The sequence below is a fragment of the Triturus cristatus genome, chromosome 3_1, assembly GCF_964204655.1.
Source record: "Triturus cristatus chromosome 3_1, aTriCri1.1, whole genome shotgun sequence".
In the NCBI taxonomy this organism is placed as follows: Eukaryota; Metazoa; Chordata; class Amphibia; order Caudata; family Salamandridae; genus Triturus; species Triturus cristatus.
The window spans coordinates 332,040,315-332,053,172 of record NC_140583.1 but is presented as its reverse complement, the minus strand read 5'-3'; the positions used below and the strand labels follow the sequence as shown (position 1 = coordinate 332,053,172).

The 12,858-nt window shown below is 44.0% G+C and overlaps 1 protein-coding gene across 2 annotated transcripts in view; it reads left to right on the top strand.

The window, feature by feature from the left end:
• KTI12 (KTI12 chromatin associated homolog) overlaps nt 1-12,858 on the top strand; it is a 427,307-nt gene that overhangs the window by 248,498 nt on the left and 165,951 nt on the right. For both annotated transcript variants that reach the window (XM_085644050.1, XM_085644051.1), the window contains exon 4: nt 10,929-10,984. In XM_085644050.1, the coding sequence (XP_085500176.1) occupies nt 10,929-10,984 (56 nt within the window). The remainder of the gene's footprint in view (nt 1-10,928; nt 10,985-12,858) is intronic.

Genomic DNA, 12,858 nt, shown 5'->3' with positions numbered 1-12,858 from the left:
TTTCAGTGCCGGTAGTCTGTTTTCTACCGTTGCTAGTTGCCTCTTTGTTGGCAGTCTAGTCATTGCTAAGGCCATAATATTTAATGGCAGCCAGGGCGTGGACGCGCCACTGGTGTACTGAAAGTGCACCTAAGGCAACCTTGTCTGTGCCTGTCCCTGTCCAGCCAGGGGCTAGGAACCCTGGTTTCCTACAGTGAGAGAGGTATTTTCTGCAGACCAGCTAAAGGCAATGCGACCTACGTGCCTGACAGATTGGCAAATCTTAAAGCTAGGTACTAGCCCTCTAACCTTCACTGTCTATAACTTCGCCTGTGTACCTTTGGTGATGGTAATGGCGGCACTGTTTTACATCAATCTGATGCTAAGAGCCCCAGTGCAATGTTTGACACTGACTGTTGTACATATAAATCATTGGCAGATCCTGTTCATGTTAGGAAATTCATTTTTTTTAACATGAATTGCCGGGCTCTTTTGAGACATCTGTTTGATTTTTCTATTTCCATCATTTATAAAAATGATTTTCATAGCAAAGTTTAAGATTTCTGGTGGGCGCTAGAGTGCGGGCTCACAAGATGGCCACACATTAGTGAGGCTCCGTCTACCATGGAGGCACTAATCATCAACAATCCTGTAATTGTGGGGTAATCGCATCAAGATCTACTGCAACAAGTAGCGGAAGACTGGCAGTCGCGGCACGACCAGTTTTCGGCGAGGCAGATGCTGCGGTGGGACTGCGGGAGCGCCGAGCGTCTTTGCGGCCTCTACAATGTGGCACTGCTGAACGAACTGAGGACGGAGCGATACTGCAGTCATCAGCGCAGACGGGGTAATAACTCTTGGGATTGCGTCCCGCTGCTTACCAGGGGCGGCCCTGGGCTACACCCACTACCGCACCAGAACAGAAGTGTAGAGAAGGTAAAGACTGCACGAACCGACTACCGGCGTGCGCTTCCACTCTGCTCCACGTCCGGTGGGAGGCCCCTAGGCTGCCCACTGCTATGCGAGCCCGGTACTCCGGGCCTACCCATTGCGGAGAGCACGCCTGCCACCATCGGATTGTCGCTCCACCCCGCAGCCAGTGAGCGAGATGTGCACATGGCGAACCTGGCGGGGCTCCTTGGCCCGAGCACACGTCATCGCATGACAACCGGAAGAAAAGAGCGGAACAGCGCAAGCCTCCCCGACACCCTAGGCGGGCAGACTCCACACTACGCCGGGGACTGAGGCCTACCGTCTGGAGGCTAGAAAGCACAATACAATGCAGTTAAGCGCCGCTCCCGGCGGCCCATGAAAGCATATGTCAATACGACCACCCAAAGAAGCCGAGGGACGCGGCTACACCTTACAGGAAAGTGAGCCCCTTCTACACACCGGCGCTGTGAGAACACAGCCAGCAGATACGGCGGGCTAAGCGATCACAGCGGGGCCCCAGTGCATAACTCACTCCACTTGTCCCTACAGGGACACAACTTCATCGCCTCTCCTTCGCATGGTACCTGGACAGTGAGCGCGCCACCCAGGTACTGGCCATAAGCAGCGTATCAACCTTGCGGCACACGGTCAGGCCCCTCGCTCAGTCGGAGGCAGAGCTCCACAGGTTGGACAAGGCTTCATCTCCATTCACCGCAAAGTGGGAACGCTCACCACTGCAGCCCCCGCGAAGCAAATACACGGCCTCTGCTCCTGACAACGCTGCCCGAAGGAAATAGGACATTGTCGACCAAACGCTCCAGCTCCTAGCACGGTTGACAACATCGGGGAGCTGTGACACCACCCTACAATGTGGTACGGAGTGTGGGAAGACAAGGTATGCCAAGCCGAAGAAGGCCTACAGCACTTGAATACCCTGAATCGCGCCGCTGCCACCGACAGGCGACAAGACACACCCTTGGGCTGTGTGAGGGCATTATCACGACCAGGAACTGACTAGACACGAGACACTCACCCAGACACGCAATTCTACAAAGCTCGATATACTGATGAACTGCACAGCCCCATAATAATCCTTAGTGCATGACAGGCAGCGACTGTCCGCGAGCAGCTGAGAAATCGCACCGGACTGGTGCAACGACAACGCGTCAGGGGCGAGGCGGATACCCGTTCCACTAACTACATGTGAGAACACTGCGGCACCCAACACGATGCGCAGAAGAACGTTTGCCCTTCCGCAGACGCTCCCGGCAGGGCAACAGAAGGCACGGGACACGAGCATCGAGATAACAGCTGGCCCGTTCACAACTGAGTGACTACCGGCGCCCATCCAGTACGCCAGGCGCGCAACTCTCCGTGATGGGGAAACCAGACGGTAAACAGGCCAAGCTGGCGTTTAACGCTTGCAGAATGACCAGGGGGCAGCCAAATGATGCGGAACAAGATGGGGCGAGCCAGGCGTGTCAAGGGTCCGATGATGTGGACATGAAGACACTTCTGGTGACAATGAAGAATAGCTTTGCATCCCTTGAGGGGAAAATGGACTCCATGTGCGCCAGAATGGACCAAATCACACAGAAAATGGAAAAACAAGATGGTAGAATGAAGGAGGCAGAAACCAGAATATCCACCCTTGAAGACTATCATGCTCAAGCTGCTGGGCAACTAACAGACATTGACAAATTACTGAAAGTGATCGCGGCAAAAAATGAGGACATCTAAGCCCGATTGCGGCAAAATAACATCCGCATCACAGGTATGTCATAAACTACCAATACCGGCAGACTTGAAGATTACTTGGAAAACCTCCTCACCACATGCTTTGACCTGGAGGTCTTCTCAAAAGCGCTCCTTGTTGAGAGGGCACACCGAACCTTGGCGCCAAGACACCACCTAGGCCCATAGTGGCAAGGCTACTCAATTACAGAGACCGCAATACGGTACTACGCAAGGCTCGTGAAATGAAAGAAGTGATCTTCGACAACAATGCCCTACCATTTTACTCCGATTTCACTCTGAATGTACAAGAAGTGAGAAAAAAATACCTGCCCATGAAGAAAAAAACTGCAGCAGGAGGGAGTGAAATACGCCATGCTCTACCCTGCACGGCTGCGGATCACTTATGATAGAAAACACATCTGCAGCACTCCACAACAGACAGCAGACTTTTCAAGAAACATGTTGTTGGGTATGCCGTTGTGGGAGGGACGTTGGGGTAACAAGGTAGGCATTCATATGACAACACTACACGTAGGCAGCACAGTCGCAGACACGGACATAACACACACAGGGGCCCTGAGGGAAATAGTAGGGGAGCAACTGGTCTTAACTCCTGAGATTGGGCTCATAGGCTACTTACCAGGGTATAGAGGTCGCACAAAACGTCTGATAGCGATGGGCCTGCTCATCGCGAAGCGAAAAGTTGCATGTAGATGGGGGAGAGGCAGGGCGTCCACATTTAAGGAATGGCTGGCAGATATGTCATATTGTCAAGAGCAAAACCATATATACGCGGAGCTACTTCCCCCGGGCTCTAGACCGTGCAACATATGGGAACCTTTCACGTATTACCTGCAACGCATGACTACCGGTGCAACAGCCGGGTAAGCCTCTCCTGCACCAGTTAGTAGGCCGGCTGGGGGGCACTGAGGCGAGAAATGCTGAGGTCGATTGATCTGCCTAACAATGCATAGAATTGTACAAAGACCTTGTGTTATATATCCAATGTGTAATGTGATCAGTCTTTACTCTGCTGCCATCTGTGCTATACCTAAATGTGTTTATGCAATGCCAATGAAATGCCCACCTCGTAATGTATGTTTTATGCTGGTGCAACAATGAAAATGCCAATAAATACATTTTTAACATAAAGTTTCAGATTTTTCTGCTCCTGCTTGTGAAACTTTGGGTTTTGCTCTCTCGCTTATGCATAAATTTACTCTATCAGAATTCTTGATCTAACGTCCCCTGGGTCTGGTGGAAAATTGTGCACTCCTTTTACAGACTTAAAAGCTCCCCTGATATTAGAATCCACCAACTTTACGCTCTTTGGGGATATTAACCTGCACTTGTGTTATATGCTGATTTCTCCTTGCTGTCATATGAGTTGTCATTTGTTATGCATTCTAGTTCCATTTGGAACCATGGACTGGAATCTGACTGAGACTGGCCAGTGGTACTGGACCTGTCTTAGTATCTGTTGTTCCTGTTGCTGTGCTGCATTATTATACAATAAATCTTCTTATTGATTATGGATTCATGCTTTTCTTCAATGGCGACGAGCGGAGGAACATTCTTCTCAACATAAGAAGCAGCACAGAAGAAGATTTATGTTCCTGAACCCATTATAAAGAACTTTATTTATTTAAAAAAAAAGAAAGGGGATAAATCAACTAATATCCTCGAAACGGTGGAGATACAGCGACCTAATCTTACTACGTAAAACGGATTGTGGAAGAAGTGTATTTTGAAGTTTTTTTTTTCATCGTTTTGAAACGGATTGTGGAAGAAGTGTATTTTGAAGCTATACAACGAAAAGGAGTAACCAAAAGGGAAAATCGACAAGTGATACTGTCTGCTGAGCTACGCTGGAATCTCCGGTTTACACTTAAAAAAAAAAGGGTATTACAACATTGGCGAAATATGGACGGTTAAATCTATTAGAAACTCACTGCATCTTTTGAAAATCGGTCCCTGGAACGCTGGCAGTTCATCTTCGAGTCCTGGTGTGTTGCCTCGCTCTTCCTGGAACGCTTGCACGTCGTGGTTCTTCTTCGAGTCCTGGAGTCTTCTCTCGTTTCTCTGTTCTCCGCCATTTCGTCTTCATCTGGAACTTCGGAGTGCACTCTGGGAATCGTATGGAAGCCTGGGTGTAATTATTGACGTCTACAACGCGCTTTGCGTGGCGGCCATTTTGCAACAGAATATACTGTTCAAGGACGTTTTGGCTGTGGCGGCCATTTTGGATCGGGATGAACACGGCGAAGAATCATAACGCTTGAAAGAGATTGGAATTCATCACTATTTAAATATATTAAACACGTGACGCTTCGGGATAACAGTTTCTGAAGCTGGGTGCTTTTCAGGCCAGAAACAAGGATTAAAAGCTTGAGAGAGGTTTTTGGGCAGAGGAACGTTTACAGTGCTGAAGTTGCCTCAGGTAACAGTCGGAAGAGTGGTGACTTCATCAACAAGATCGCAGGAGTAAAAGAAGTAACTGTAAAAAAAAAAAAAAAAAGACGCCCAAGGTTTTATGATATATATAGGGTTTAGGTGATTCATCTGATGTTTGAAAAGGAAATGTATAAAGTATTATTGTAGTCTGTTTAGTCTAGCTTGTTAAGAATAACTAAAGTCGTACAGGCTTAAGGATATTTTAAAAAAAATGCAGTTTGATCCACCAGCAAAATTCCTACAAACGAAAGGCGATCCACCTCTTCCATGGGCCAGGTGGAAGGAAGAGTTTATTAATTACATGAAGGCCATAGATGGGGAGAGGATGGGAGCTGAACGGAAGAAAAGTATTCTCTTACACTGTTTAGGCTCTGAGGGACAGATGGTTTTTAGAGCTTTACCACAAATTACAGTTGCGGAAAATGCCGAAGCAACCAATGTGTACAATGAAGCTTTGATTAGAATAGAAAAAAGATTTAAACCCAGAAGTAATATAGCACTAAACAGATTTAAGTTTTATACGAGGGTGCAAGAAGAAAGTGAGTCATTTGATGATTTTTTAACTGCATTGCGCAATTTAAGTTTACATTGCAGTTTTGGTACAATTACTGATGAAATGATAAGAGATCAAATCATTGTACATGTAAGATGTAAAGAAACTCAAAAACAGTTGTGGGTGATGGGGGATCCGAAGTTATCAGAAGCAATTTCGACAGCGAAAGCTTTTGAACAAACTGAGAAGTGGATGCATGTGGTTAAGAATAATAGCAAGGTAGATAAAGCGGAAGAGATTGCGTCTGTGAAACGACTAGATGAGAGTAAAAAGGAGGTGCACAATCCGCCGTCAGGGAGTAATCCTAACTTCAAAAGCTGGGGAAAGAATCTTGCCTGTTACAGATGTGGGAACAGGAACCACATGGCATCATTTAGTGGATGTCCAGCCTTAAGGAGAGAGTGTAAGAATTGTGGTAGGATTGGTCATTTTGTTAACATGTGCAGGGAACAAAGGAAATTTGCAGGTCAATTTCGCCCCAGAATTTCATCTACGTTACAAGGCCCTGTACAAGATTTGGTTGAGGGAGGTAATCTAGACAGGCCACAGAATACAGGCTTTGTGGTGTCGGTTTTGGCTGGCATGGCTGACTGGGAAGAAGATGAGAACACTCCGGCCAGGAATCCTCCCATGTGTGTGGTTCAAGTGTCAGGGGTAGATTTAGATCTCATGGCTGACTCAGGTTCACCATGGACCATTATTGGAAGACAGTATTTTGAGGAGAAGCTGGAGGGACTTTTTGAGCTTAATGAAATGTTGCCACCAGACATAAACCCGCTGAGTTATGATGGTTCACGCATAGACATGGTGGGCTATTTCAAAACATCAGTTACTTTTAAAAACAGATCGGCAAATATTAATTTATACATTGCTGTTAAGGGTATAAATGTATTGGGCTGGAAAGATCAATGGAAACTTGGGGTAATGTTAAATCCTAGACTTAAGGATCCGGTGGTGTTGGATGAGTCTGTTAATGATAGTTACATCTCTTTTACAGGGTGTGATAGTATGGAGAATTTCTTGAAAGATTCGTACAAAGAAGTTTTTTCAGAATCTTTAGGAAAACTTAAGGGTTATTCCCACCAGATTAAACTTAAGAATAATGCCACACCGGTTAGGCAAAGGATTAGACCAGTACCCATAAATGTAAGGGATGAGTTGAAAACTATGTTAAAAGATTTGGTATCAGAAGGCATAATAGAGCCCATTAATTCATCTGAGTGGGTTTCGCCCATTGTTTTAGTCCGGAAACCAGATAAATCTCTGAGGTTGTGTGTGGATTTGAGAGCCTTGAATGCAGAAATAATTGTTGATTGTCACCCATTACCTAATATAAATGAAGTGGTGTCATTGTTGGAAGGGGCGAAAGTATTTTCGACCTTTGACTTAAGGTCAGCATACCACCAAGTTGCGCTAACTGAGGAATCGAAAATGTTGACAGCATTTATAACTCCACAAGGGTTATTTCAATATAACAGAATGCCGTTTGGTTTGGCCTCAGCGGCTTCTGTTTTCCAAAGAGTAATGTTTAACATCTTTAAAGACATTGATAATTTCGTGAAGTGCTTTCAGGATGATATCTTAATATTTTCACACAATAATGAAGAGCACTTAAAACACTTGGAGGAGGTTTGTCTTAGGCTTAAAAAAAATGGTTTAACTCTTAAATCTCACAAGTGTAAAATGTTTAAAGAGAGTGTGGAGTATTTGGGGCATACACTAACTGGTGATGGCGTGGTTCCAAAAAAATCAAACGTAGATGGAATTTTAAATGCTCCCTCGCCCAAGACTAAGGAGCAATTATTGTCCTTTGCAGGAATGTGCGAGTATTATTCGAAATTTGTGTCAAATTTTGCAAATAAAATGGAGCCTTTGAGGAAGTTACTGCGCCAGAAGGCAACTTTTGAATGGACAGATGAACAACAAGAAGCCTTTATGGTGATCAAGAAAGATATTGTCAATGCTCCCATTTTAAGGCCTTTTTGCATTAACAAACATTGTGTAATTACAGTAGATGCCAGCTTATATGGCATAGGTGGTGCTTTCACAGAAATCAGGAAATGAGGAATGGAATGTGTGTTTTGCCTCTAGAACATTAAATGAAACTGAAAGACGGTATGCTGTTATAGAAAAGGAGTTGTTGGCATGTGTCTGGGCGATTGAACATTTTAGGAATTACATTTGGGGTGGAAGGTTTACCTTGAGGACGGATCATAAACCATTGGTTAATATTCTTTCTCCAGGAGGAGGGTGGAATTCCACTGCCAGGATTGCAAGGCTAACTTCGAGATTGCAGGAGTATTGTTTTAAAACGGAGTTTGTACCAGGGAAGAAAAATGTAACTGCAGATTTTATGTCACGACATCCCTGTGTTTCTTTTCCTAGTAAAAAAGAAGATGATACAGATATTGTTACAACCATTCAGGATGTGGTGGTTGGTGCGTTTGCGGACATATCAGAGGTATCCTGGAAGTCTAGTGAGGAGAATGATTCTCTTTGGGAGTCAGTGAAGAGATTTATTGTGGAAGGATGGCCAAACAGGAAAGATGTGTCAGAAGAGCTTATGCCTTTGTATAATGTGGCGGATGATTTGGAGTTAGAAGGGGATTTTGTCTATAAAGCTGGTAAATGTGTACCACCCTTTGGAGTTCGAGGTATGATTCTTAATTTGGCTCACAAATCACATCCAGGGATGTCTGCCATGAAGCGATTAATGAGGACTTATTTTTGGTGGCCAGGAATGGATCGCATGGCTGATAGAGTTGTTAGGGAGTGTGATGTTTGTATTTCTAATGATAAAATGCTAAGGGTCAATGTTCCTCCTCTTAGTCCCACAGTTTGGCCAGAGGAACCCTGGAAGAAACTGGCTTTTGATATTTCTGGTCCCTTTTTGAATTTACCTTTGGAGTCACGGTATGCTCTTGTGTTGGTAGATTATCATTCTAAATGGCCAGAAGTGAAGTTTGTCCCAATGGCCACCACTTCTAGAGTTTTGGATTTCTTTAAAGAAATTTTTGCAAGGGAAGGTTGTCCTTCGGTCATTGTGACTGATAATGGGGTGCAGTTGACTTCAAAGGAGATGGAGGAATATCTTAAGTGTCACCAGATCAAACATGTTACCACGGCATTGTATGCGCCACATGAAAATGGGCAGGTTGAGCGTTTCAATCGTGTATTAAAGGGTTATGTTTCAGAGGTTCTTAAGTGTTCTCAGGATTGGAAAGGAGAATTAAGGGAAAGGTTGTGGACGTATAGGATTACGCCACATTCAATTACGGAGGTCAGTCCTTTTTATTTGTTAAGGGGCAGGAATCCTGCTTCTTATATTTGTCCTTGGTGGCTTAAAGAGAAGTGTGACAATAAAATAACGAATGTCCAAGATGTTAGTGCTACCAGCATTAGAGTTAAGGAAAAACAAATTAAGAACAAGGAGTGGTTTGACCGTAAGTGGAATGTTAAGGAACACAATTTTAAAGTAGGGGAATGGGTGAGAGTAAAGAAACCGGGTTTCTTAGGGAAATGTGTCAGTAAGTTTTATAAACCCATTAAGATCACCAAGGTTTTTAAGAATTCTCTTATAACCCAGGATGGTAAGCTTTGGAATGTCAGGCGGGTTTCTAGATGTCCAATGAATGTTAGATCTCGGGCAGAAGTTGTTTATAATGATTCCTATGCTTCATCGTCTAAATTACCTTTGAATGGGTGTTCACAGCTTGTAATTTCCAATGGTCTGGATACCACTAGATCACTTGGGGATTCAGTTGCTCATAGAGTGAAAGGTTCCACTCGTGCAAGATCTTTTCCTGTGAAGTTTTCAGATTTTGTGTGATAGTTTTTTTTATATACTATTGCACTATTTCCATACCTTGTTTTATTTGTTTTTGTATGAAAGGGGGATATGTTATATGCTGATTTCTCCTTGCTGTCATATGAGTTGTCATTTGTTATGCATTCTAGTTCCATTTGGAACCATGGACTGGAATCTGACTGAGACTGGCCAGTGGTACTGGACCTGTCTTAGTATCTGTTGTTCCTGTTGCTGTGCTGCATTATTATACAATAAATCTTCTTATTGATTATGGATTCATGCTTTTCTTCAACTTGGAAGACTCCAAGTGCAACCAGAGTACTTCCTTTATAGGGGATTTGGGTGTCCTCAGTCATTACTCTGCATCCAGTCTTTTCTAACATAACGAAGCTGGTTACAGATCCTCCCCTCCAGTTACTGTGGTCTGACCATTTTGCGGTACCATCTAAGGTCAGTTTCCCCCACAGCCCTTTAACATCATGACCCATAATCTTCTAAATAGGAATTGGTCAAAATGGAATGTTTCAGCCCTGAATGAGAATCTTAATAGCACTCGGCCTATTTTGAAAACAAACGGTTAACATGGATCAGGACCTGGTTCACTACTAGCTTTTGGAGGCCATGGAAAAAACTCTACCGGCCATAGATAAACGCTTTGGCCTGAGCCACCTCCCGGCTCCCTGGTTCAATGACCAGGGGGCCTCCTCTAGTGGCCCTATGAATGCCACCACGTTCTACCTACAATGGATGCAAATGAGTTCTGAAATTAAACCGGGCAGCTTTAACTGGTACCTTTTAACCAAGCTTTTAATGACGTTAATAAAATTTGAAAGGGCAATAGCAGACCATGAAACCACACAAGTGATAGAGTGTGAACTATTTGCTCACCTTATTAGGCAATATTAAACTGGAACCAGGGTAATGTGTTTGCATTGAGTTACTTTCTTACATTTTTATACCCAAGTAAAACCCTAACTATAGCATTTATGACCTCGCTTGTAGTCTGACCTTTACAAATGCCCTATTGAGGACCTAGGAAGTATGGGCCCATACAGCTACTGGGGTCACACGGAGTAGGCTTGAGCGTGGGTTATGGCCACTTGTATTTATTTTTGGTTCTCGCTATAAAACAACAGTAACCTCGACATTATTTCTAGGCCACAGAAGATCAGGTCTATAATGTACATCTTTGGGCAACCTGGAAAGGTAGTGAGACAATGCTATATGCTTCTCTAACTTTTTCTTAAAAAAAATAATGCAGCTGAAACTATTGTCTTCTTAATGAAATGTATGAAAGGATGAATCACACAGTTTTTAAAGGCTGGTGTTACTGTAACGTGTATGCCAGAGAGAGAATGCATAGAAATACCAGTTTTGCTTGAATAATTGTAATGCGTGTCTTAATTTGAAATATGCCATTTTTGTAGTAAAGGTGTTAATTGTACTTCTTTTTATCTTTTTCAGGTTACAGATACGAGTTGTACTGTTTGATAAAACATACACAGACGCCTCACTGCTTGGTATGACATTTTTTCCTATTTCTAATAGGCAACGTCATATAGCTTTATAGCCCGCTGCCGACAAAGATAAACATTGGAATGTTGGAGCAGAAGGCTTCTACTAGCCATTATATGCCTGGAGCCACTCCATTGTCTGCAATAGAGCTCTCAACATTCCAATGTTCTAATATAAATTAAATATACTGACCAGTCTGTTATTAATCATATATCTTTAACCTCCAAGTCCTTCCAGTTCTTTTCTACTGGTGTTAATGCAGGTAAACTGTGCTAAAGTGCTATCCAGAGAAACCGCATTAAAGTTATTTTCTGACACTATCTTTTGGGAAAAAAGTATAACAGTAGCAATGATCCTTAAGGAGTTTCTCATTTCAGAATTGCTGTTTGTTAGGTATGTCCAGCATTGATCCATGGGGAACGATTCCATGCTAGATTTGGAGGCTAACCACTGACTCTGTAAATGATTACAAGGCCTGACTATCATATCTTTTTGCTGTTGCAAGTTCAGTTTACATATACCAATAAACTTACTTGAGGGAATAGAGCCTTTTTTTGCCAATCATTTGATGGCATTTCACCCTTGTGAAAAGATGTACTCGCACGTAGATTTCCATATGAGCAAATACTTCAAGTGCTGGTAATTGGGGGTTCAAAGTTGGCAATTCAATGAATATTTGAGGAAACCCAGAAATGTGTTTGCGAGTATTCACAAATAGTTTGGTAGCCTATTCTGAACAAGCAAACAGCCATGGATGAATTTTTGTCACAGGCAGAAGTAAATCTCATTTCAGGGTGGGACTGAGAAGAAGATAGATCTATCCAGAGGTCAAGGGAAAGGGAACTCGTGTGTGTTCATTCCAAGTCAATATCTGAAATTCTGGCATGGATCCAGTCCAGATAGACCAACATTGGATATCCCTGAATTAGACTAAAGTGCTCTCATGTTATTGCCACGAGTTGTTTAACTTTTTGACAACATAAGGTATCCATGCCAAATTTGCGTCCTTTTTTTCCAACATCATGGGGACTCTAAAGGTACCCAGGGTTTGTGGATTCTATTACAGGACCGGAGGCTTCGTATTATGCTTCTCTTTCTATTTATTGCTACTCACAGCAGCCAATGAAAACTTTTCTTATGCAAAACAAACTACATTTTCCATGATGCATGCACCACATCACTTCCTGCAGAGCCCAATAAGAGCCAGTAACACCGGAACCAGTCCTCTTTCTTTGCTGCTCACGCAGACAGTTAAGTTGAGAGCTCCGTTTTATTATTATTGATTGTTGTGATTTGTGATTTGGATTCACTCTTCAGGCTTTGATTGTGCAAGCGGCAGATGAATGTTTAAACGCCGCGCTTACATGCAAACTCACAGAGTTGTGCTTACCGAGCGACGCGCATTGGCGCTACGAGACCCCGGCTGAGAGCGGGGATGAGTCGGGGGCATAGGTAACAGCGAGCGATGCGAGGCTGCTTCGCGCGGTAGCGTGTATTTCCTGACGAGTGTCAGACGTGGCGCACGGCCGCCTCGTAGGTGCCCCTTTCAGCGCGTGAGCGCTTTTTTATTATTGTTAAGGCACACGGTACCGCCCCGCCTTCGGCGGGTGAAATTTACTCCGGATATTGGCGCTAAGGCTTCCTTTATTTGAAGGTGACGCTGGGAGCCTATTACTTTCGGTTTAGTTCGTGTTTCCACGTGCGTAGCCCAATTGGGCTATTTTGGTAGGATTTGGGCTACACACGTGGTAACTGCCCGTTTTTATGTGTTTTTGCTTTCGTTTTTGCCATTCAGGCTGCGTTTTAAGAGAGCACTGCTTACGCCTGGCTGGCTGCAAAAACGACCTGGGCCTGGAGGGAGCACACCTCCTTGGATCTT